This window comes from Acipenser ruthenus, chromosome 6 (genome assembly GCF_902713425.1).
Source record: "Acipenser ruthenus chromosome 6, fAciRut3.2 maternal haplotype, whole genome shotgun sequence".
NCBI classification, from domain to species: Eukaryota; Metazoa; Chordata; class Actinopteri; order Acipenseriformes; family Acipenseridae; genus Acipenser; species Acipenser ruthenus.
In genome coordinates this window covers 24,818,570-24,845,825 of record NC_081194.1, presented here as the reverse complement: position 1 = coordinate 24,845,825, position 27,256 = coordinate 24,818,570, and the positions used below count along the sequence as shown (strand labels likewise).

At 37.4% G+C, this 27,256-nt stretch overlaps 1 protein-coding gene across 1 annotated transcript in view; it reads right to left on the bottom strand.

The window, feature by feature from the left end:
• Positions 1 to 27,256, bottom strand: part of LOC117410877 (gamma-2-syntrophin) — a 67,758-nt gene that overhangs the window by 23,509 nt on the left and 16,993 nt on the right. The window contains exons 6-11 of the mRNA XM_059025946.1: positions 26,512 to 26,555; positions 22,836 to 22,877; positions 18,407 to 18,494; positions 13,948 to 14,039; positions 12,030 to 12,157; positions 3,987 to 4,116 (exon numbers count right to left, since the gene is read on the bottom strand). Of these exons, the coding sequence (XP_058881929.1) occupies positions 3,987 to 4,116; positions 12,030 to 12,157; positions 13,948 to 14,039; positions 18,407 to 18,494; positions 22,836 to 22,877; positions 26,512 to 26,555 (524 nt within the window). The remainder of the gene's footprint in view (positions 1 to 3,986; positions 4,117 to 12,029; positions 12,158 to 13,947; positions 14,040 to 18,406; positions 18,495 to 22,835; positions 22,878 to 26,511; positions 26,556 to 27,256) is intronic.

Below are 27,256 nucleotides of genomic sequence, written 5' to 3'. Positions count from 1 at the left end.
TTTTGCTTGTTTGCAAAACATTAGTTCAATCAGCTTGGCACCTATTTCTGTCTAAGAGGAACTTATTGTATGATTGTGTGAAAGTGCCGTTTTAGTGAAAGCAGAGGCGTATTCATTTTAATTGACTATCTCTATAGATGTATTACAATTGAGGAGAAAGCCAAGGAACCTACAGGTCTGAGGTGTACGGAATTACCTGGGCAACCTGGCAGTGTGGAGTAGTGGTTAGGGCTCTGGACTCTTGACCGGAGGGTTGTGGGTTCAGTCCCTGGTGGGGGATACTGCTGCTGTACCCTTGAGCAAGGTACTTTACCTAGATTGCTCCAGTAAAAACCCAACTGTATAAATGGGTAATTGTATGTAAAAATAATGTGTAAAATAATAATGTAATTATATGTAAAAACAATGTGATATCTTGTAACAATTGTAAGTCGCCCTGGGTAAGGGTGTCTGCTAAGAAATACATAATAATATAAATAAATAACATATCTCTTCCAAGGAATTAAAAATACCACATTCCCATTTTTGAAGTGTGTGGTCATTTCACTTTTGCTTAATTTAGCATGGCTGTGGCTGGAGATTTAATGAGGTCATGTGCCTACAACACCTCAACCAAGGCAACGTGCCTTCTCGCAAACTGTCTTTTAGCACAGCCAGTGCTATTCAGAGTTCTGTACTAAAAGTTCAAAAACATTATTTTATTTAACTTCAGAGTTTCACCTGACTCTTCATTGTGAATCATCTTCAATCCATCTAAAATGTCACTATAACAGAATAACATAACCTGATCGATCAGAACAGTATAATGACATCTGTAAAATTGGGACTTATGGATCAACCTCTGGCAATTACTGCTGTGGACATGCTGTGGCTTTTACGCCTCAAAAATCATACTTTTATGTAAATAAAATTAATATGTAATGCCAGTTGATTTTGTGGTGCAGGTTTTTTCTCTTCTAATTATTACAGGTAGTTCAGAAACTAATGCTAGCATGTCTCATTCCTTACACACTGCAAGCCCATTAACATCCAATTACCAACAACAGAAGCTAAATAAAGCTTTATTGTGACACCCTTATTTATATATGGACAACTCGAGTGATGCAACATGGGATTAAGAGGAGCTCATCTAACTCGACTTTTTGTTTTGCTGACTGCCTCTGTCTGAGTGGTAAGCCTTGGTTTGCAAAAGGAAAGGAAGCAGAGCAGCATTCCCTTTGTTAATTGGCTCCTTAATAATCAGTACCCTAATTGGGAAACACAGATGCAAAACAACAACAAAAAAAATACTAAGAAAAGAAAATAACATGCCTTTTCTTATGGCATTGTTCTTTAATAAATAAATTCAGAAAATTAATAATAGCCAGTTCATAATAAGCCTGCTAATTAAAATCATGCTTTAAATTTTTTCATATATTGTATTGCATTTTGAAGAACTGACTGTGGGTCATTAAATATTTCAAAAGCATTTTTCAAGTTATTGAGTAAAAAGTACAATTATAATTCAGTGAGAGGGTAGAATGAAGTGACAGGCAATTAAGTGCAAATACTAAAAAGTGTGTGTTTGTGTGGTTGTGGGTTCTCTGACTTGTGTCAGTAACTGGTTATCTGCTAATATAGTTTACGCTTCCTGAAATTACTTCACCAGACTTAGAAAATCTACCCAATTTAATATCCAGGGCATGTCATGTGTTTTAAAACAAATTTTAGGATATGTGGGGGTTACTGTTATCTTTCCAGCCACATTACTACATTACCACCTTAATCTCTCACAGTCCACACATCACTAGCCAAAACTTTCATTGATAAGTAATTGTGACAACATGTACAGACGTGCTCAAATTTGTTGGTACCCTTACAGCTCATTGAAATAATGCTTTATTCCTCCTGAAAAGTGATGAAATTAAAAGCTATTTTATCATGTATACTTGCATGCCTTTGGTATGTCATAGAATAAAGCAAAGAAGCTGTGAAAAGAGATGAATTATTGCTTATTCTACAAAGATATTCTAAAATGGCCTGGACACATTTGTTGGTACCCCTTAGAAAAGATAATAAATAATTGGATTATAGTGATATTTCAAACAAATTAGTTTCTTTAATTAGTATCACACATGTCTCCAATCTTGTAATCAGTCATTCAGCCTATTTAAATGGAGAAAAGTAGTCACTGTGCTGTTTGGTATCATTGTGTGCACCACACTGAACATGGACCAGAGAAAGCAAAGGAGAGAGTTGTCTGAGGAGATCAGAAAGAAAATAATAGACAAGCATGGTAAAGGTAAAGGCTACAAGACCATCTCCAAGCAGCTTGATGTTCCTGTGACAACAGTTGCAAATATTATTAAGAAGTTTAAGGTCCATGGAACTGTAGCCAACCTCCCTGGGCGCGGCCGCAAGAGGACAATCGGCCCCAGATTGAACAGAAGGATAGTGCGAATGGTAGAAAAAGAACCAAGGATAACTGCCAAAGAGATACAAGCTGAACTCCGAGGTGAAGGTACGTTAGTTTCTGATTGCACCATCCGTCGCTTTTTGAGCGAAAGTGGGCTCCATGGAAGAAGACCCAGGAGGACTCCACTTTTGAAAGAAAAACATAAAAAAGCCAGACTGGAATTTGCTAAAATGCATATTGACAAGCAACAATCCTTCTGGGAGAATGTCCTTTGGACAGATGAGTCAAAACTGGAGCTTTTTGGCAAGTCACATCAGCTCTATGTTCACAGACGAAAAAATGAAGCTTTCAAAGAAAAGAACACCATACCTACAGTGAAACATGGAGGAGGCTCGGTTATGTTTTGGGGCTGCTTTGCTGCGCCTGGCACAGGGTGCCTTGAATCTGTGCAGGGCACAATGAAATCTCAAGACTATCAAGGCATTCTGGAGCGAAATGTACTGCCCAGTGTCAGAAAGCTCTGTCTCAGTCGCAGGTCATGGCTCCTCCAACAGGATAATGACCCAAAACACACAGCTAAGAGCACCCAAGAATGGATAAGAACAAAACATTGGACTATTCTGAAGTGGCCTTCTATGAGTCCTGATCTGAATCCTATCGAACATCTATGGAAAGAGCTGAAACTTGCAGTCTGGAGAAGGCACCCATCCAACCTGAGACAGCTGGAGCAGTTTGCTCAGGAAGAGTGGGTCAAACTACCTGTTAACAGGTGCAGAAGTCTCATTGAGAGCTACAGAAAACATTTGATTGCAGTGATTGCCTCTAAAGGTTGTGCAACAAAATATTAGGTTAAGGGTCCCATCATTTTTGTCCATGCCATTTTCATTTGTTTTATTATTTACAATATTATGTTGAATAAAAAATCAAAAGCAAAGTCTGATTTCTATTAAATATGGAATAAACAATGGTGGATGCCAATTACTTTTGTCAGTTTCAAGTTATTTCAGAGAAAATTGTGCATTCTTCGTTTTTTGTGGAGGGGTACCAACAAATTTGAGCATGTCTGTACTAGGTCTTTCACAGGAAAGTGTCACAGTCTGTACAACAAAATAACAGGGAAGCTGGAAAAAATACTAGCAACAAATGCAATGCAAAATTAACAAAGTTACCAGTTCAAAACACATACAGAATTTACGGTAGATCAGGTTGATTGAACTGAACAAAGCATCAGATTAATATAATATGACCCAAAAACATTAGCCCAACAATGTCAAAGAAAAAAGCTGATTGTATTATTACAAGCTGTACTGTAATTGTATGAACAAGACTAAATGTAGTTGCTTTATTCAAAAACTGATGTTAATGTTAATTTTTACATTCATATTAGAAAATAAAATACAATGACATAGTCCTGAACTACTGTTAAAGGTCAAGTTGTAGTTTAGTTACCAGTTAAACATACTCTTACATAAATACTAATAAACAGCATTGTTTCACTCTACAGTACAACTTAAAATGCAATATAATGAGGTGCAACTTAAAATGCAATGTAATGGGATGCAGACAGTTATAAAAATGTCACATCACCTACATTTTGAAGTGTTAGGTCACTGATGTTTGTTGATATTGCTCGAAGCCAGTCATTGCTTTCTGGCGCTGTACAAAACTGAAGTATTCCAGTGCTCACTCCATCTAAGGCAAGCACTTCAAAACTGTTAGGTCTGGTGGGTGAGAGAGAGAGAGAGAGAGAGAGAGAGAGAGAGGTAAGTCACTTCTCCTTTTCATTCACAGTCTTGCTTATTAAACTTTGGTATTGCTGACTCATTGCATGCCAACCTAATTAGTGCACTCTTCACATATTTTGCCGCTGGGTCACTTGTTGGTAGTAGACGGCTGAAGTGGATGAATTAAGCTCAAAAGACTCACAACATGAGATTGGGTTAACGTATGTACATTTTCATGTAGTTTACTCAGATTTAATTTAATTATCCTTATATCACCATTCTGACGTGTATACTCAAAAAATAATTATATAATTATTTTTATAAAAATTATTTTGATCAAAGACATTCAGATTGCTTTATTATAAAGATTCCAGCGAGAACAGAGTTCCTTGTACGGGCTGACCCAACAGTTCTTCCCCAGGGTTCAAGGGAAGACGGCCAGCTAGAAAGGGGGCGGGACTTTGGTTTGTGAGATTGAACCTGAAAGGACCTGTGAGAGACCCAGTGATAAAAAGTATCATGAGTGTTTTGTTTGTTATTATTAGACGGATAACACGTTCTGGAGCTGTCACCAAGGGCCAGCACAAAACCTGGAACAGCACTGCACCATTGTCACTTATAAACCTGTATCACCCACCACGAGCACTACTGCATGCACCCAGGACTGGTGACCGTGTTAGTATATTGTGGGACGGATATTTGTGTTGATTGTTTGGGACTGCAACCAGGTTGTTATTTACTCTGTGCACTACACATTGTTGTGTATTGCCAGGGATTATTATTTGGTCACTGAATACAATTAAAAACTGTTCCAAACTGGATTACAAACCTCTGTTTAATTACGCACTGCATCACTCCTGCACTTGTACCCAATCAACCACATTGCCATATATCTTATATATTCTTCGGGTTCAGGCTTTATCCCAAATTCATTCCAATTCAGTTAATTGATTTTTTCAGTACATAAATTCAATCTGTATACATATGTTGCTATTCTTTTTTTGGAAATACGTTTTTAACTATTAAATAAAAATCCTTATTTCAAAGGCCAATCATTAACGCAAAGATATACTTGTAATAGAGACCTCTATGTATATACTGTATACTACATTCCACCACAAACTTTCCCAAGCATTGAAGCAACCTAGACTATCTCAAAGCATTTGCACAGACCAGGAGGGGTCTGTAGTAGAATGGTCACAGCCACACATGACTGGAATGAGGATCTCACACAATAGGGAAAATTATTTGGGTCTGGATTAAATCAAAATCTTGGTGCTGCCATTACTAATGGTGAGACCTGCATTATGTATCTCTATGGTGGCATTCAATAAAACTTTCCAGAGGTACTGTATGTTTGTGCTGTGTCATGGTTTAATTCAGGAGCAACATAAAAATACATTTAACTATGGCCTACATTATTTTAATGCAGTTTAAATAATACATACTTTCTATTAATCAAACATTTTGAGAAACATGCACAAAACATTCTTTATTAGAAGAAGAAGAAGAAGAAGAAGAAGAAGAAGAAGAAGAAGAAGATCAATTTACAAGAAACAACTATATACATGTATGTGAATTCTAAGCTTTTTTTATCTGGTCGTGTCTGTTTCATACCCTTCTTGCAACTTGGTATTTATCGTCACAGATTAATTATTGGGTGAGCTTCCATCTAAATGTAAACTAATGTCCCCAAATTCTTCTGGACCCAAATAGAGCTAGTAATATTTAGTACTTAATTACCAGTGGGAACTGTCACATCTTATTGATTTTCATCACTGGCAAAAGACATCTAGACAGCTGAGGTAGAATGGTTATCTGTGACAAATGTATTTCTCTAATTGTATAATCTGCACAACCAAAGCAGTGCTTAAAAACAAAAGAATAACCTTATTAGTCTTCTATTTACTTCATAAATTAGTTACCGATAACTTCATCAAACAACAATGATGCACACAATGAGCTATTGTTGCAAATGAATTTGTGGGGCCCCTTGACATACAAGGGTCGCGGACGCTTGATAAGGTGAACTAGGACTTCAACCAGCAAGCATACCTTTTTTCCTTGCTACTGTACCTACCTTCCACAACCATTTCACACTTTTCCCTAACTTCCAGTTCCACATTTGAAATTGATCTACACAGTAGTTGATCAGATTATCTGCAGTGCAGACAACACTGCTCTACTAAAAACAGCTTACACATGGCTGACTTAGAAACATTGCTTAAGTTGTCTCATTATTATATAGCTTGAACACTGCAATGCAGCTCTTTTTGTCTTGGGCACCAAGAAAAAAATACTTCATTTTATGAAGGGGAATGTGGTGTTGGATAAATAGAGATAACACTGGAACTTTTCTACTATCACATCCTCTAGCTAGTTATGCTGTACCTCAACCAACATCTCAGCAATGAAGAAGATAGACCAAGTCTCCCAGGGAAGGAGAATCAAAATAAGAACATTTTCAGTGTTCTGTTTTCTGCTTACTCAAGTACATTATGTTCATTAAATTGGTAGTGACATCAGGCCAGAAGCAGGAACTAAAACACAGACTCAGCTACTACTTGGGTGCAAAGAGGGAATGGGCTCGCCCTGGGTTTGGCTGCCGGAGCGGGGCTGAAGCGTCTCGTCTCCGTGAGAAAGCTGCAGCTCCTCTCGCAGCAAAAAAGTAAATACATTAGGAAAGATAACCACATAATAGGCCTAATATTTATTTAGTTATAAAACTAATGCTGAATATGTCTGTGTTATAAAGTGCCAGCACAGTTTTTCTTCAGTTCAGATACTGTATGAAAAGGGAGAGACGGAAATGGAGAAGTTGTTTATAGTTTTTACTGTATTTACTGTAGAAATATTGCATGAATCACTCGTATAGGGAATTGGGGGAAATGCTGTAGGAGCGTTATATCTGAGGCGTGTTATAACCAAGAGCCTTATAGCGAGGGAACACTGTATACAGTACCTGTCAGTGAACATTAGTCCTTTAAAAAACACTATACAAAATTCGAATGAATTCTGGTTTCTGTTAAAAAGATGCACATTTTTGCTTGTGTTCTACAAAACTTTGGAAGGAAGAGATGTAACTTCCCTAGTGTATACAGCTTCGGGTCTTAATGTCTAAGCAACACTGTACACATAAAAGACCCACTCAAAAGTGCAACAACAAAGCATAGGGCAAATGCAATGACAGGTTATCTCAATGTGTTGGGATGCCACAATGTCCCCTGCACCTGACTGAGCAGGTCACTGCGTTCGGGCAGACTCCACGGCTGGCCGCTGAGGAGCTGCATCAAGGTGGAAAACCAGTCTCCTGAGCCAATAAGGGGCTACTAATAGCACCCTGGCCCGATCCTGCCTGATCTTTTCCAGGCACAGCGGAAGCATGGCGAGTGGTGGAAAGGCATACAGCAGTTGCCTCGGCCACTGGTGTGCCAGGGCATCTATTGCCAGTGGGTCCCTGGCTCCTGTTATGGAGAACCAGAGAGGATAATGATTGGATTCCTGGGAGGCAAAGAGGTATATCTGTGCTTTCCCGAACCATTGCCAGATGAGGCTCACCACCTCTGGGTGAAGCCTTCACTACGAGGCACTTGGGACTCCCCTTGAAAGGAGGTCTGCTGCTCAGTTTATCACCCCGGTCAGGAGTACTGCTCGCAGGAAGAGGAGGTGATCATGCACTCAGAGCAACAGCTTGTGGGCCACTAGATGGAGGCCCTGGTGGTTTATATAAGCCACCACAGTAGTGTTGTCCATCCGGACAAGCAAATGTCTCCCTTGAAGTTGGAAACACTGCAGCTGAGCCTGCAGCTCCAAAATATTTATATAACGACTCTGCCATGGGGGTTTCCATGCCCCTTGCACTCCCCTGCCATTTCACACCGCACCTCAGCCGAGGCTGGACGCATCCGTGGTGATGACCTTCCTTCTGTTGACGCTGCCGAGCAGCGAAAGCGCCTTACGTGTAGAAGATCCAAAGGAAGGGTCTGGGAAGCTGCTGCTATTAAGCTCAGAAGCCTCTAAAACATCACTACTGTGAGCTTTTTGTTGAGCTGAAAAAGCTTCAGACAAGCATCTATTCTTTGCACTCTGTTGTCCAACAGAGTGGACAGCATTGACCTGGAATCCAGGCACACTGCCAAATAGGAGACTGTCTGTGAGGGTGTAAGCTGGCTTTTTGGACGTTTCACCAACAGGCCCAACTGTGGTCAGTGACGAGTTCCGTGTGAGTCTGTACCTGCACTGGAGGCTGAGCACAAATGAGCCCAGGTAATTGAGTACTCTGATGCCTCTCGGCTCAGACACAGGCTGACCTGCCTGAGATCGAGGATAGGTCTGAGGCCACCATCCTGTCTGGGCACCAGGAAGTACCTGGAGTAGAAACCTTCTTCCAAATGAAGAGGATGTACCGTGCAAACAGCCCGCTTTTGTAGCAGGGCTGTCACCTCCTGACACAGCACATTGTAGTCACGTCCCGAAAGGGATGTGGACCATTTTTGAATTGTAGAGAATAGCCGGTCTGTACAATATTGAGCACCCAGGTGTCTGTGGTGCATTGACACCAGTACTCCAGGTGACTCCATGAAAAGGGGCTCTGGACCTGTGGCAGCAAATTGATAGGGCTGCTGCTTTGCCTGTGGCTTAGCCTGAATCTTTTTCCTTTGCAGTTGCCGGCGGAACTTAAAGTTTTTCCCTTTGCGTAGCCGTGGGTCGGTTGTGAAAATTCCCACAGGAGCTGGCTGTGTCGGTCTCTGAGGCTGTTGGAACCTTGGCCGCCAATTTGCTGCTGGTCTGTGTACTGGAGGAGGCTTAGGAAGCAGGTGCACAAGCTTTTTTGTAGACTCACGCGAGTGGAGAGAGCGCAGCAGCACGTCATCCACCACAGGGCCAAATGTATGTCCCGGTGTAATGGGAGCATCCAGCAGTGGTGCCATCAGCCACTCATGCTTGAGACAGCCAGAGCTGTCTTCTAGCTGCTAATAAAGCAACAAGGTTCCTGCCCACTGCCTGCCCGTTCAATTTAGAGATACGGAGCAGATTCTTATTAACCAATCGCAACTCTTCGAGCTGTTGTGGTGTGGGTCGGTGGCTCTGGGACAAGCAGACTTTAACAAGCAGTTCTGGTATGCTACCAAGATGCTGTGCGGCAAACACCCCGGCTGAGTAAGCCCATTTGAGAATGCTCTCTGAAACCCTGCACTGTTTATTCAGGCAGGTAGCGTCTTTATTTAGGAGCGCTAGTTTTTGGTGCTTGCACCAGCGAGGCAATAGCAGCATCTACTGGAGGAAAGTCAGCCAAGCCGAGTTTCTCTGCATCATGCACGCTGTACAGCGTCCCCATGGAAGAAGTAACAGCAGGTGCTGTAGCTGGGTGCCCCAGGATGGATGGACCTCAAAAAGAATGTAGGGGTGCCCTGGGGGAGACACCTGAGAAGGAGCGGGATTTTCCTCAAAGATTGAGTGCTTCTGAGTCTCACATACCGGCCATGGAACTTGTAAGGTCTCAGTGGCCCTCTTATTCAGCAGCAAAAGCTCTGCTGATAAGGAAAGATGCGCTACTGGTATTGCGTTATCTGAGTTTCCCTCCTCATACGGGAACTCTTGATTGTCCATCTCCTCAGAGGCAGCAATAAATAACTAACAGATCCACTTGCTGCCATTCTGCGTCCGCTGCTCCAAAGGCTCAATGGGATTAGGTGGAGCGGTGCACTCAGACAGTAGCTCTGCTATCACGGTGCCCTGCTGGGAGACCATGGCCCAGAGCTTATCCAGCTGTTCAGAGCTCTCCGATCTCTTAGACCTTCTTAGGAGGGGAAGCAGGAGGAGGTGAAGGAGTGACAGAGGAAGAGGAAGGGGACCGTGAAGGCAGTCTCCTACGTGAAGCTCTCCTGCTCTCCCTTGGCACAGAGCAGTGACGTGCGGTCAGAGTAGGCAAGGTAGGCACTGCCTACCTAGTGAGAATCCAGCAAAAAAACTATATTAAATTGTGAATGACTGTTCATTACCTTTTGTTGTCACAACGCATTTCTGCATAGTGGATTTTTTTTTTGGTAATACACAAAATTCGATGAAAAGACGAGAGGCAGCGATGCGCTCTGCCTTTCCCTACCACTGAACTTGAACATAAGCCGCTTTACTCAGTCGTGCAAGCGCATTCCAACCTTATAGTCTCAGCAATGAGTGAGAAAAAAGCACAGCGCGATGCTGCCTTAACTGTGTTACCTGACTACACTAATTCCATTACACAGTTAATAGTGACGCATGCGTTCTTGCGGAAAAAAATGCTGTGGAAACAACTGTTGGAAAGGCACAGACCTTCTCTGCCTCTGGGGGCGTGTCCTTGAGTTACCGCTTTTTAGCAAACCAACCAAGCTACGCTAGCAAGTCTAACATCAACCAATCCGAAAATGAAAAACGCTATATGTCAGCTTAAACGGATCAAAACCCACACTCGGAATCAGACCGATCAAGGGCGGCTTTCATCCCTGGTGCTTATTTCCATTGAAAAGGAGAGACTTTTAAAACTTCAGGCCAAGAGAGAGCAATTCTACAATGATGTCACGGACATCTTCGTCCAGAAGTAGGGAAGGATGGACTTCATATACAAGTAGATATGTAAGTGCAAGTATTTATTTTCATTTTAATTGTCGTGTATTGGTAAGCAAATGTTTAAAGAACGGTAACAGGATGACTGTAGATTTGGGCATTTATATAAAAACACTAAAAGTACAAATTAAATCAGTGTGTACGCTTTACAGTACATTCTTTTGTGGACAATAATAACCATCAATTTGACATTGACGTCAGATAATAATAAAGTAGGTATTGAAATTCAGTGCCATCTGTTGGTTGAATCGTGTAATTACATCGGGGTTTTCGTTGAGCTGCGTCAATAACAGTCTTGTTCCCAACTGTGCATAATTATAATTCTGCTCTCTGTAAGCCTGCCAATCGAATCTATGTAAATTGGGGTGTGAGACTGGCCAGTGCCTACCCAACCACTGACCTCACCGCACGTTACTGGCACAGAGCCAGGTGAGGATGCAGCCCTCTCTCTTTGATGAGGATGGAGGGGAGCTCTGTCGAGGTGGGATGGACGAAGATCGCTCCACAGAGCTGCGAGACACTCACTTTTCCAGCTTCCGCTTAGAAAAGGACGCACAGAACTCACAAGAGTTGCGGTTGATGAGTGCCTCCTTTGCATGCTCTGGACCCAAGCAGGCAGCATATCTGCTGTGCTTGTCCTCCATTGGGAGACCAGTCTTGCATAGATCATAAGAATGAACACCCAGCACAGTGGTGTAAAACAACCGCTCTGCTGTACTACAATTATGGTACTTATTGCAACTTATAAAAATAAATAACTAAATAAATAAATAAATAAATGAGATAGCTGTGGAAATAGCCTAGAATTCCCATAAATGTATGTAGTTTTCCTCCATCCGAACTTTTTTTTAACGTGGCTGAATTAACAATTTGCTTAAGGAAACCTAATTAAATAACATACTGTACTGATTAAATTATAGATATAATCACAATAGCTGTTTTGGTCAATGCATTATTTAACTGCTTAGATGGGTTGAGATTTATCTAAAATATAGTTTGCTTTGGAGTTTCTGTCACTGTCTCAGACTTAATTAAAAACTGCTCAGCCTACATGGTTTGTATGAAATCTAGTTTTACATCCAACAGTATATACCACAAAGCATTCAATCATAGCATTGAATATTTGGTATCTTAGCAGGCTCAAAGGAAGCAACCTTAGAAGGTCAGCGGCATGTCCGTGCATAGATATTGAGCTTAACAGCCTCTTATCTTTTATGAAAACATCTAGACAAAACTAACACACAACAATATCTTCAAAAACAAGAATGGCTATGCACAATTCCCCCCCCACCTTCTGGATTACAAACCTTAATTTATCTGTTCCAGCTTTGTATCTTGAAATGCGAGCCATCAACAGAGGGACCGATAAGGTGTCGAGCCAGCGCTTCTCATACTTTGGTTCATTAGTTGTGGGTGAGGAAGGTGATGATGGTGCCTGCACAGAATAAATGCGACACTGAGCACATCATCTTATCTGCTTACGCAGCACAATGAACAAGGGTTGGTATCTGGGGTGGTGTTTAATTCCATTAGAGTAGATTCTAGAAATAGTAAGTCATAGAAATGAAACTTCAACAGATGTTTTAAGGTTTCTGCACAGACTGTTCATTGGAAGTGCAATCCATCATTTATATTTTAATAGGGGCAACAGTGGGTCCAATACACAATGCTTTTAATGTGTTGATTGATTAATTCCAGTTTGATATTTATGAATCTGTTCTAGACTCTTGATGATTTTGCATTCTAGAAAAGTGTAATGCATACCTGCATTTAATTCATGAAAACATGGTTTAAAAATATATAAATCTTTATATAAAGCTTCCTGAATGTGAACTGAATATTACATGTATTACTATATATTTTTTTGTTTTTGACAATTTGTTTTGTCATGAGGTGAACTGAAGACACTTCATAGAGATAGATTCAAACAAAAATAACATAATGACATACATTTTAGAGTTCCCTGTGGTTGAACTACTTTGTAAAATGTGAACATTTAGAAAATCACAAATTGTTACTATGAATTGAGGTTCGCACAGCTCTACCTGTATTTTAAAACACACATTTCGAAAATGTATTTTGAATGTCCCCTTTGAACATGGTCATACTCAAGGTACTGTGTAAGCCATATAATATAAGGCAAAGTGAACACCATTGGGCAAATGATGACGCCTCATGAAGATATCATTGTAACCCTTGCTTCTTCCAAAGCAGATATATACAAAAGATATGTTGGCAACAGAACCTTCCTATTAAGTACTGTAGTTTACCACCAGAATAGGCAGGTTAGCATCTGCACCTTTTGGATTGCGTGCTGCAGCAAGATCAATCCCCAATTTTACTTCATAAGATTAAAAAAAATACCAATATTCCAAACATGGGACCCAAAGGAAAAGAGCCAGAATAAACTGTTTTTTTAATGCCGCCACTCAACCATTATAATACTCAACAAGGCCCAGAGTAAGAGTCTCTTATTTGTTTTGTTTTTAAAACCTGAAAGTGCAGTGTAGTCTCCTCAAAGACCCTCCAGTTTAGTGCTTTGCTGTCTGACTTTGCAGCCCAACCAGTGCTTTAGGTGGAAAATAAACATTCTACACACACTTAGTGCAAGAATGATAGAAAGCCAAAGCCAACAAAATATAGCTTCTCATTTTTAAGAATACACTACATGATGGTGATTCTTTTTGAGAAAATAATTATAAGCCAAGGAAAACCAAATCGTAAACAAATAGTAGTGACCAAACTATATTCTGTGATTTTTTTATGTATTTTATTTATGTCTATCTGTTGAAAGACAGGACAAATTCAAATCCATCTTATTGTCTCCAGCTGTTTCTTTGCATTTTTATACACTTCAGTGTCCTCTAGTTCATTTCATACATATTCTTTGTCAAGCAAACATTCTTTGTGAATCTTTATCTGTTCTCGGCTTTACTATCATACGTCTTTAGTGTGGTGGCTGCATAAATGTGCTTCATCTGGAATTCAAAAACATAATATTATATTTAATTATATTTAAATGATCTTAAATCCTTGGTTATAACTTGATAAAACACCACATATCACACTGAAGATTTATATTAATTCTGTCAGTGAAACCTCATTTTAGCATCACAGAGGAATCAGTTAGTAATGTGTCTTGAGATATTAACTGCACGAAGACTCCGAAATAAAGTAGAAATATTGTGACAGTAACATTATCTAATTTCTAAAAACGAAGCTTACTGTGTTTGTGGAATTTCCATTTAGATGTAAACCGCTGTCAAAAAGTGGGGAGGATCTTCCACTGCTGTGATCACTCGATGGTCCTGGAGAACCTGAACAGCATTAAAGGAAATTGAAACAATTTAGCTGTACTCATATGTTTTATTGCATATTATATAGCTGTTATCAAGAATACATGGTTATATCCCCACATTCTGAACACAAAGTAGTCATTACAATATATATATATATATATATATATATATATATATATATATATATATATATACAGTATATATATATATATATATATATATATATATATATATATATATATATATATATATATATATATATATAGCTGTGGCCAAAAGTTTTGCATCACCTTGAATTATTTTAGGATTGAGACATCATTTAAAAAAAAGTGGATGAACATAATTGATCTTTTATTTAACATCATGTAATCAAAGAAACTACAAAATTGTTTCGCAAAAGTCTACCGGAGCATAATAGACGTATTTCATGTTAGATATCAAAATTTCATATTTTACAATTTGTGTCAGTTTTTCGTTAAGTATATTGAAAACTACAAAGCGGTATGTAATTAAATTTGTTACTGTAACATTATTGAGCAGGTTTCATTCGACTTTATGAAGCAAAATTGGTTAAGTCTATAGGGTGATGCAAAACTTTTGGCCAAAGCTGTATATTGGATTAGCAATTAAACAATGTTGTTTCACAATGTTGTCTTTGTACACAAGACGTGTTGTAACAGACTAATCTCACAAAACCTCGTGGAGTTCACACATGATGATTTGTCTTATTGACCCTGCTGAAAGAAATGCTACTAAACAAAGTACTGTAGTAACAAATGCACATTTTGGCCAGTGTAAATTAAGGATAGTATGCAAACTTACTGAACATTTTACAACTCATTAATCATTTTGTCACTGCTTGAAAACATACAAGATGCATGTCATTATAGCACAGTGCCCCTCGACCTGTTTTATGTTTACATAATGTTTACATAATGCATTAAGGATTATCTATCATTGGTTTTAGATATTTTATTTAGTAAAAAAAAAGAAAATTCTAATTTCTAATTTCAAAGAAAGTACCAGGCTGGTTTCTTGATGAGGGAGGTATTTTAAGGAATATGGTTTAAATTGAAAATATGCAGGTTTTGTTTCTTCTTTTCTATGTTGTTTATCCTGTCTGCGTAAATTGGAACTCTGCCAAGCTCTACATTAGTGCTTGTTTGTGTTTACAGAATCGTAGGCCAGAAACAGGCTTTGCATCTCTGATGCTTTAGTTAATAAATTGGCTTTAGGCTGCCATAAAATAGTCATAGTCCATGCTTCAATTTGGGATGGTCTCTTGATGTTATTATAAATAATTTAAAGCAGAAGTGCTTTCACTTAAAAAAAATAGTGGCATTTACTTTCTTTTGTGCACAGTGTGACAGTATCACATGACACTTTGAGATCCATTATCATAGTTTAAACTACATAGTGTTGTACATGCATTCTTTTTCAATTAAAAACGATTTTATCTAAACTGAAAACTTTTTCATGCTGTGTTTTGTCATTCTCTCATTTTACCTGAGCGAATCATGCGTGCATTTTCAATTTACACGCCAGGAACAACATTTCAGCCATCAAAGTGCAATTTGAAAAAGCACTGACTTGTTTAAAAAAAAACAAAAAAAAAAACAGCAGGAATCAAGATTTACCTGCTCACAGTAGTAGAGGTAAACTGTCATTCAATTACTGCTGCCTTATCAGTGGAGGAGAACCACACTGGCTTTTATTTCTAAAATGACTAGTAACTAAAATCATGTTTGTTCTAAACATTTGCAAATGGTTTATTCAGAGGTGCACTTTGAAGATCCATGGTCCCAATCAAAGCAACAGTTTGGATAATAATACAGTATATATAAGAAATAATGTACACTCAGCTGTGCATAATAAGGCTATAATTCTACCAAGGGTTTCTGGTGACATAAACCAGAGATAGAATTACAGACTTAAATGTATAGTTTGGGGTATATTATTTGTTATAAGACATGATGAAATAACAGACTGGCCTTTTTTTTTGTTTTGATATTGACTTGTTTTGTTGTGTTCTTGTTCTGGTGGTGGTTTCTTTTGGAAAAATTGAGGCTGGCAGTCTTATCATCAAGAGGGTGTACATTCAATCATATTATGCACAGGCTTCGTGCCACCACTATATATAATAAAACTAGCACACAGCATTTTATATGAAAATTATAGTTCATACAAATTCTAAGCGAAATGTAGTTCTGTTTTATTTCTTGCTGTCACAATATACAGTTGGTTGATATGTTAATAATTCAAACATGTGTTAGTAAGTCTTTTTTTCTGTTACTACAATAACTTTACTATAACATAAAAAATGAATGAATGAATAAATAAATAAATAACTAGTCTATGTGAAATGCTGATTCAGAATGACCAGGCTTCTGGTTAGGAAAAGGGCACAAGATGTCAACCGAACACTGGTTCGGACCTCAGCTAACAACCAGAGTCATCTTGGTATTTAATTTACTGCATACAATTACCGTTGCAGTAGGCATTTTACACATTTTTTTAAAATTACGTTTCAATGGTGTTTAAAATAATTAAAAAAATAAACATGTCTAAAACCATCAGGCCAATGAGTTGATTCACCCCTGATGACACTGCAGCATACACCGGGAATACCGTATCTTAGCAACATGAGAATAATAGGTGCATCTATGACTTATCATGGTGTACCTGCTACTACCTTTACCAGAAAGAATGAAAAAAACAAAAAAAACAAAAAAAATTAAACATACCACCAAAGAGTTGCCAAAAAGCAGCTCATATTGATGAAAAAGTATTGAAAGTTATTTCAAGGGATCTGGGAAAGTAGGAAACAGCACAGCAAGGTCCAGTACATCCTACATGTAGTGCTATAACTTATATGGACATAATACAGGCTCTTTAAAACGGCAAGTGTTTGCGTTTCCATGAATGTATCACACAATGTCATAATGTCAAATGTAATCTATTATTTTCCCAGTCCTTTTTGGAATGCTTTTCCCAGTCCTTTTTGGAATGCGCTTCCTGTTATCATAATCTATGTAAGAACAAATGAATTGGAAAACAATTATTATTAGTGGGGCTTGCGAAGCAAGAGTCCCCACTTTAAATTTTCGACATTCTTCTTCTTCTTCTTCTTCTTCTTTGGCACGCTACTCCTCTTACACCGTTTAAGCTACAAACGCCGTTCAAATTTTAAAACGTGTAGACCGGTCTGGAATAGTGTGCTTGTATACAACTTTTTGATCTCTTTTATACTTTTTAAACTATTAAGCTTTTTGCCCTTTTTTGTCCATCTTCATTCACCTTAATGTGACTTTTTTCAACATTCTAAAGCTCCCCATTGCTTAAAAACTCCCAGACTTCCAACATTCTATTTACTGTAAACTATGTAACTTTTGACACAAATTAGCTACTTTGACCACTTTCCCAACAAGCTAGACAAAAAGTTAGAGGGTATGACATCTTCCTCTACTTCTCTGCTATTCAAATATGAAATCAAAACAGAAATAACTTTTACCAGTCAAGAGGTACACCTGTTTTAGTAACCGCACCAACTACGTTTTCTGTGAACTTTTAGAAATAACTGCCGTTTTGACCACTTTCCCAAAAAGTTAGACAAATACTTACAGCAAATGAAATCTTCCTCTACTTCTCAGCTATTCAAATATGAAATCAAAACAGGAATGGCGTCTACCAATCAAGAGGTACAGCTGTTTTAGCAACCGCATCAACTTCTTTCAGTAGGCTGCTTCCCACTGTTGAATTAACTGTCATAGAACTTTGAGAAATTTCAAATTATAGCACATTCTAAGCATGAGACAATTAGTAAACAATGTGACTTTTGACACAAATCAGCTACTTTCCCAACAAGTTAGACAACAAAGTTAGAGTGTATGAAATCCTCCTCTACTTCTCTGCTATTCAAATCTGAAATCAGTTCAAAAATATCTTCTACCAATCAAACGGTACATGTCTGATGAAATGTGTGCTCTAACTGCCCCACAAACCAAAATAATAAAGTTGATATAGTAGTCTATCAAAGTAATCAGACCAATTATTTTACTAAATGTAACTTTGACTGTATGTAACTGCTTTGCTTTAAAAAGTAAAACTTTTTAAACTTCTTCCACTACCACAAAAATACTTTTAAAGAGCTAAAGCAAGCCCCACAACTTTACTTGTAAAGTTACCATCTAGTTATTATTATTTTTAAATTGGCGAATTCTACATCATAACATTGTACAGTACAAAGGTTCATATCCTTAGAAATTTATTTTTCCTTGAAATAGAAATGTGTGAGATTCATAATTCTCTTGTGCAGCTGTCATTTATAAATATTGAGAAGGAAAAGCACTGCAGCCTTTATCGATTACTGTCGCTATGTTTCTTACCTAATGGGAGCTTAAGAAATGATGGAGCTTCTCTGAGGTACTGAACGGTGATGGTAACTTCATCTCCAGCACTCCGCAGTAGATGTACCTGTCAGTGTGATAAATCACAGCTAGTTTACCACAGTAAAGCAAACACTGAAGAATCTATAGCAAAGTTCATATCAAGTACAGCATCTTTAGTCTGTTTGCATTCAAAATATACATATTGTAAACTCCCTCAGCTGACCACTGAAACTCCCTTTCAATCTTGAGACCCCATTTTATACAAGACAATATTTTCATTAATATAAGACAATATTTTGATTGCAGCTTTTGTTACTTTATAGCCTGCAATGTGTACAATACAAAAACTACTTTTGTGACTTCAGCTTAACACTGACTGATAGTATACACTATACAGTACTGTACATCACAAAATAATCTCTGTTCAGCCAAATGGTTTTATATATAGTCATATACAGCTCCATTTCAATCAAGGAGAATTCCATGGTAACTGACCAGGGATGGGTTTTAAGAAAGGGCTTCAGTCTATAACATGAGTGATCAATACATTTTGGTTAACCACTTTAAAAACAATCCTGTGGCTCGAAGTTCTCCTTTTTCTTCAACAGAGAATGTTTTAAACAATTTTTCCATGGTAAAGAAATTGATTTTGAAAACTCTACTGGAAAAGAGTCAATGACTCCACTGGGATTGTTAAATGTAGCCTCTCTATTTTATCTAGGGCAAAAGCTTGATATAAAACACACTTCTAACTAGATTTATGTTTTATTATTTTATTTAACCTGGCAATTGCTTTGACATCACTCTGCCTTCTGTAAGGAACATTGGAAATATCCCAGGTGCAACATTTTGTAAACAAAACGTCTGCAGTCTGTTTACGTATATTCCCCTAATGACAGGCACAACATCTGTCATGTTTTAAATGATAAAAGGAATGTTTAAATATAAATATCCCCAAGAAGGGAGAGGGTGTCTAGAAAAATGACACAAAAAGCAACTTGCCATTGGTATGAAATATTTACGTTAACTAATATATTGTTCTATTTAGATTAACTTGGCATGTCTTATTTTGTTTCAGTCATGACATGTTGGTGATTTTTTTAAAAAAATTCTTAAGTGAAACGCACCAGTGTCTTCAATATAGCAATCACAAGGCTTATCTCAAAGTACAGCTGCTGCACCAGAGTGTAGCCATGAACATGCTCCATGCAACACTCCAGAAATACACCAATAAGAAACACCACAAAGGACCCATTTATTACACCACAAGGGTCAGAGAGTTTCAGGGGACATGGTAATGTTTTACACACTGGTCTAAGAGCTCAACTGAATTTAAAAATATAACTGTGATAATTCATACCCACACCAAGTTACACTTTAATACTGCCCTTGTTTTGTCACCAGAGCTAGCAACTTTTCTTAATTTTGTTAACAAAGCAAGTCACCGATAGGTCGATTCAATCCACACCCCCTCTTTTCATTCCTCCTATAGGGAGGATTTGTTTATTTAGTTTTCATCCATGATGGTTTTGATTGGCTGAGCCTCGTGCTTTCGTTGAGATGAAGTGGTATAAATAAAGTTTATTTTTGTATTGTTTTTTAATTGTTCTCTTTAGTGTAGATATATCACTCTGGTCTCACGTAAGTTTGCGCATTCCTGCTATGTTTTCAGTACAAAATGCTTTAATTCACACTGATATTATACCTGTAGTTTTCAGTTACTCTAAGAACCATTGTGTAGAATATTTGAACTTGAAATTATAAAGCGAAATTCCAAAAAAAAAAAATTTTGACAACTTTTGAAAACAAATTGCTATAAATTATGTTATTTCATGTTCTGTTCAATTAAAAAAAAACAAAGTTGCTAAGAGAAAGGAATGAGTTTTTTTGTTTTTTTTACACATTTTCACATAGGCATATTTATTCTCCATAACTACGTGTATGTGTATCATTTTAAGAACGGACAGGTGTCACATGAATGACAATTATATTTTGAGTTAAAACATTTAGTGACCAGTCACTGTGACAGGCAGCAGTTTTTCTAGCAGAAACGCTGGATACTGGAAGCAAATCATTTGAATTCCCACTGGTCAGACAAAATGCTAAGGTAACTTTAAGCACAGATGTACACTGTAGAATAGGTCTATCTCAGTACCAAAGCTAGCAAATATATATCATTAGATTAACTTGTACCTTATTAAAAGCTTATGACCTATCCACATGTCTTTTTCCAATAATGGATTTATTTTTTTTCTTATTGCAAAAATACAACTAGAACTGTGCGATAAATGTAGTGGCTATCCCATTTTTTTAAAGACAAAATTAATTCATATTGGAAACCTCTTTGATGTTGTTCATGGTTTTTATTGATTGGAGGAGATTAAAGAAAAATAAGACTTTGTGGTTAGAAAAAATAACTCACTCATCTAAGCACAGTAAATAAAATGTGCAAACAGTCAACTTTAAAGAATGAAGTAAAATGAATATCTGAAAAAGTTGTAATTAGGGTTGTGCAGATATCAGAAAATCTGAATTCCCTTGAACATGTTTTAAGTTGCTAGGTATTGATTAAATGGAATATGTGTTAATTACACAACACAAAACAAAACATTCCTTTGTCTGTATCTGTCAGCACAATTATGTGATTATAATAAATTATTTGACCTCATTCTATTTTGCTCATTTCTAAATTTGCTCATGAATTATGGGACTATAGTCCTGGGCAAGATATAACCTTTGATTAAACTCAACAAAAATCTCCCAGTATGCTCAGCTGGAGATAATTCAGTCAGTGTGATAAGCTCTTAAGGACTAAGGTATGACCCTAGGTATACAAAAAATCAATTGCTTTTGCTAGTCACAACCAGGATTTTGTTTTGGGGAGGGGGGGATTTTTGCAGATGGGTAATAATTTATAAAAATGTTTCTTTAAATAAAAATTAACTACACCCCAAACTTGCAATTAACTTGAAATCGTCCTATTAAGAACCGTGATGCTTCACCTCACAATCACATTTAGAACCACTTCTATGCAGTTATCAACCATATAAACTAAATAACTGAAAGAATAACTTACCTTACCTGATGTTTAGATCCACAAAGCCATCCTGTTTTTCATTGCAAACTTGTCGAGTACTATAGGTCTCGGTTTTACAACAGCCATTTAAAGCATGATTTGCACGGGACTCAAAAACAGGTGTCCTCAGAGTTGGTCAAAAGCACAGGAAGTCTAGTAACCTCCCAGATGTGGATTTGTTTTTGTAAACGAAAGTTGGTAAATTCAAAATGAAATGCAATGTTGTTGCCAGAGAAGGAGCTTTTGTGTATGATTTGTAAACAATGATAATTATGTTGTACCTTCTAGAATAACCATTCCTTTGAGTGACATGTACTTCCATACATATCTTCAAATGCACCGTTAAAAGCATTAATTTTTTAAGTCGCCAATTATGTTTTGTATTTTCGTCTGCCCTTAGTTTGGTTATGCCCAATCGTTGTGTTTTATTGAACTGTAGAATCTCAGGACAGATTGTGCCAATTTGATTATATTATGGTTTATTGCGAAGCCTGTTATTTCTTTGAGGCCAATACCCTGAAAATGTTACATCAATTGTAACATAACACTGACATGGTCGATTCACATGGGAGTAAAACGACATAGGACAAAAAGGAAAAAAAAATATGTTCACACGCATTTTCCAATCAAAGAAGTCGAAGGCTGAATCTGGTGTAAAAATGACAGGACTCTGCCCAATTACAACTAGATATGTGTTTGACTGATTTTTATTTTTCTTCTTTTTTGTTTTTAAGTGTGCTTAGACGGCAGCGAAGCAAACAGCTCACAGGTCAGAGCTTACATTGGTTGGGACGGCGGTTTACAGTGTCGCAGGTGGCTGACATTTTTTTCTCTCCAACGTCGTTGAATAATTCATTTCAGGGGGAGGGGGGTGGTTCAAAACCCTAAAATCACCCCCCTAGCTACGCCATTGGTAATAACATGTTTTGTGTCACTTTATGGCATCAACTGGCAGTACAGCATTAAAATGTTAGCATCCTGGTTAAAGGAAAATTAGCTTCCAATCGGTAGTCAATGCGGAAGTTAATTGCCATCGATTGGTACTGAAGAGGGTACAGAAGAGGGCAAACAACTGCACAGAAGAGTGCAAACAAGCTTTTCTTGCAGTGGAATTTACACAGTGTTTGGTTTATTTAATACCTTCTGACAAAAAAAAGGTTAAAGGGAATTACTTAGAAAATCACTTGCACAGCAGTCGTAGTTAAAGACACTTTTTTTCAAGTACTCCAATAATATGAAGAGGTTCTCCAAAACACCTCAATATCTGTATATAGTTTTTAGCTGGTACAATGTTAACTATTTAAAGATGCAATAAGGTGAACAGGGAAAATAATATTTAAACACACTTACCACTTCTTCATGTGTAGATTTTTCTACATTAGTTCCATTAACCTAAAGGGTAAATGCATGAAACAATTACAAAAAAAAGTAAAACACTCAAATTCTAATGATGGTTGCTGCAAAGCATATGCCATAAACGGATAATAAAATTACTTACAGGATTTTTTTAGGTGGAAAATTCCACAACACCCAAATGTCTTTTAGCTACTGCCAACAAGCAAAGGTACAATTTTCAGTCTTTATTTTGGTGTTCTCACGATTGGATACAATATAAATACTTTTCTGTGAAGAAATGTTAATTTGTAATGTCTGGTTCAATGTTATGTGGGACTTTCCCCAGAGGACCCATCTGTGAGCTGCTTCTGGGCTGCTCCTTGTGTGAACAGCTTGAACAGTGACTCGGCAGATAAAACACAACTTTTATGCCACCCCAACAAAATATTGAAAATACAGCAGAATTGCTCACAAACAAAATAAACATTGTACAACTTTATACTATTCGGTATAGTAATTGTAGGTAACAAAATCATTCTATAAATATGACCTTTTTTGCACTTCGATTAGCAATGTGCTGTTTTTAAAGAAACACATTCCCAGGAAGTCTATTTCTGCTTTACTTCCTTGGTCATTTCACCCCAGCAGAATCTTCTGGGCTAAAGCATGTTACCCTAAAAAGATGTCAGTCAAGGCTGTAGTTTATAAATCTCACTGAAGTTCATTAGCAGTATGTAAATCCAACAACACATACAGTTGTTTTAACAGTTTTTTGTTTGTTTTTGTTTCGCTCTTGTGTACACATGCAAATAAAGTTTATTGAGGAAATAACCAAGTGCATGTCTGGAATCAAAGCCAGCAAGGTTCTGGGGTAAAGACAGTTCTTTCTCTCTCCCAAAATGGCTTCTTCCTAACTGGTATGTAGTTTTTCTCTCCATTGACAAAGGCTGAAAATATTGTGTTATAATCATTTAAATGCTTTGAAAATAAAACGTTTCTGTCTGTGAGTGTATCAAGAATGGGTTTGTGGGATGTTTGCATAGGAATAACATGGGGTTCGTCTGTGTTGCTTGGTAGGCCTACTACTAAAGTGGGTGGAACAGGGCGGAATCACGTTATCCCCTATGAGGACAGTGTGTGCGAATCGTGAATGCAGCAGTTTTGAAATCGATGTAAGATTATTCCAGTAATCATCAATTACAAAATAAATATATATTTTTAGTACAATTTGTGTCCACTACACATCTGAATATTTAAGTATGTTTGAGTAGTTTTATGTTTACAGAGCTCTAAAGTCACTACATATCGCAAAAGACAATGAAACCTGCCATATTAATCTTAATACTAATTTCTCAAAATATTATATAAATCTCACAAAATATCATTCTTTGGATTGTACAATTCACCTATATTACATTCGGCACAAAAAAAAATCATATTTTTCTAAGTGAATTGTATTGTGCAACAGTCTGTTTTTAAGACAAGTGGCCATTAAATTTACAGACTTAGCCGCGGCGCCATGTCTGTGATTTGTTACACAAGTGGTCTACGGACCCTGTGTGTGTGTGTGTGTGTGTGTGTGTGTGTGTGTGTGTGTGTGTGTGTTTAAGCAGGGAAGCGGTAAGCTAGCCTTAGCCGGGATTGATTGACGCCCACATCAACGTGAACAGAGCTGACAGCTGAGTCAGACAAGCATACGGTGGAAAATGAAGGATGGAGACACACATGATTTGCAGGTACTCGAATCCACGGTTTGTTAAGATGATTATTCCTGGCCCCTGTCAGCCTGGGCCACACCAAAAACAACAAACAGTCTTGCACTCTCACAGCAGCACATTTACACATCAGCTTCAGCACATTCACACATCAGCTGTCTCACTCTTTAGCACAGCACTTTTTTTTTTCCTAGAGCAGCCGTCTTTGCAGTTAATCTTACCAAGAAAACCTATTAATTTTTCTTTGTCTTTTAGCCAGCCACGCAATGTAGGTTCTGCAACATGTATATATTTTGAAACTGCTGCTTGAGTTTCACTTTTCTTACTCTGCCCGCCACATCGAGTTTAGTTTTAACAGAGAAAGATTTTAGTTTTTTGCTGTCTGCCATGCTTCGTACTGTGTATCTGGAACGTTCACCCAACGTTTGCGAGTCAAATTGCATTATGGGGAAAATGGGAGCCATGACCTTACCCTGTTATAACCGATTCCGCACTATAACAAGTCACGTTATAACAGGGTAGCGCTGTATATGTTAATGTTGTGGCCTGTTATACAGTACACTGTAATTGTCTCCTTACATTGTTAAAATATACCTCTAGTTTACTGACTTCAATATTCAATGTGTACAATTAATATACTTCTTGCCAAGCAGAATTTTGATGCTAAGCCAATCACAGTCTGAACAGAGACTGATGGGTGGTGAAGAACAGACATAAAAATGATTGAGTGCTTTTTCTCTGTAACATTTCTCAAGGTGATAACAACATATCACCTTTTAGAGGATTAAGCAGTATGGCCATTTGATCATGATTTTTAAAAATATATATATGTATTATCCTCATATAGTATTTATAAAAGTCATTTGGTATTTTCCGAAACTGTTCAGACGGTCTCAAGTGCATAATAGAAAACAAAGGGCGGTTTCATAAAAAAGGTATACAAAATAAACTGGCTCTCCAAGAGCTTCAAGAACAATTGGTATGAGTATAAAATATCACAATTATTGTAACCAATTTTAACGTGTTATTTTTTAGATTGGCTCTTTGTAGAATATTCTGTTTCAGTCATCACATCTTTTAAAACACAGTGGCCCCTATAGAGCTCTCAAACATGTCTTCTCTCAAAATACAGTGGATACACCAGTGTAATCAACAAACCTTCCCCTGCAGCACACTGCCCTCAGGGGGATATATGAAATACAACCTTTCTTTTATGTGGTATTTCATACTGATGTGTTTCCTCATCAAATAGGAGAGTGTTACTCGGGGGACATGGTAGGTTACACTCATGCAGGTGTATGAGCTGAACTTAGAAGACATTGACCTACAGAGGTCAATCTAAAGAAAAGGAATACATAAGTTAAAATAATTTTTATAACATAATATTTATGTTTCTATTTAAACAGCAACAACACTTTTGACTGATTTATTGACACCTTTGAAGGGTGATTGTTTTCTGGTCTTTTTTAACTTTCACTGTAAGCCTATAATCAGCTATTTGCATTATTAAATAAATTCATGTTGGCTATGCTTTCTGTATGAACACAGATTTCACATAAAATGCTTCATATGCAAATAAACAAACAAGGATTTAGAGATTGACATTTTGTGGAGATTGGCATTTTGTGGACTAAAAAACACAATTGAAACCGCCTGCATGTCTTATATTTGATTTTCAAAATAAGCGAGTGACTGAAAGGATTGAGTTAATCTAAATCAAGGATTTGTTATTCAAAATCAGCTTGTTAGTAGCTTTAAACTGGGAAATAGCCAGGTTTTCAATTAGTCACTCACCAGCAAAAGAAACAAACTATAAAATGTAGCACTTGACTATTCAGCTGAAAGATCATCTGCCTAAATTAAAGCCTCTGAACTATAGAAAAAGTTTATAACAATACATTAAAAAAATGTAAAGCTTTATGAACAGGAACCAGTTTTGAAATGTTTTGCTCTTTTTAATTTTCTAATGTTCTTACCTGTAACACTGCATCACCGATAAAGAGCATTCCAGTTTGATCAGCTAAAAGACAAATTGAAAAGACGTTAAAAATGAATGGAAATGTCTGAAAATAATTTTAGAATCTGTGTGGTCCAAAAAGAAATTAAAAGAAAAAAGAAATTGTGTCTTACTGAGTTTCTGTGATGCCATGAGCAATCAGCAACACTTTTAGTGTCATGAATATGATCAATACAGCATACCCATCTCATACAGTCTCTGTCTATTGGCAGATTTTAATACATTTTAATTAATGTTTACTCTCAAGCTGGTTTCTACATGCACAAACAGGAATGAATGAACATGCTTGCTTACTAAAAACAGATTTGAACCTGTTTACCATTTGTTTGACTAAACATAAAGTAAACGTGTCATTAGTGTACGAGTGGAAACATGCATGGAACAGACTAATTTCTCCCAATGGGAGCATATAAATCACAGTATCAGTTTCCTAATGGAAGAGTTAAAACCACTTTAGGAAATATGCTGTCAATCAAGCCACAAGGGCAGTGCAGGAAGCATATACCAGAGACTCCAGAAAGGCAAATAAAGTTCTGTAACTGATAGTGCTGCAAGGACTAACAGTGACTAATAGCGATAGAGATCCAAAATAACTATAGCTATAATAACTATAAATAGAGGGATTTAATGGCTAGAAAGGAATACGCCATGACATGGTGTGCAGTGAGACCATCCTTACTGCTGCTGAGTGAATCTTTTTTTTT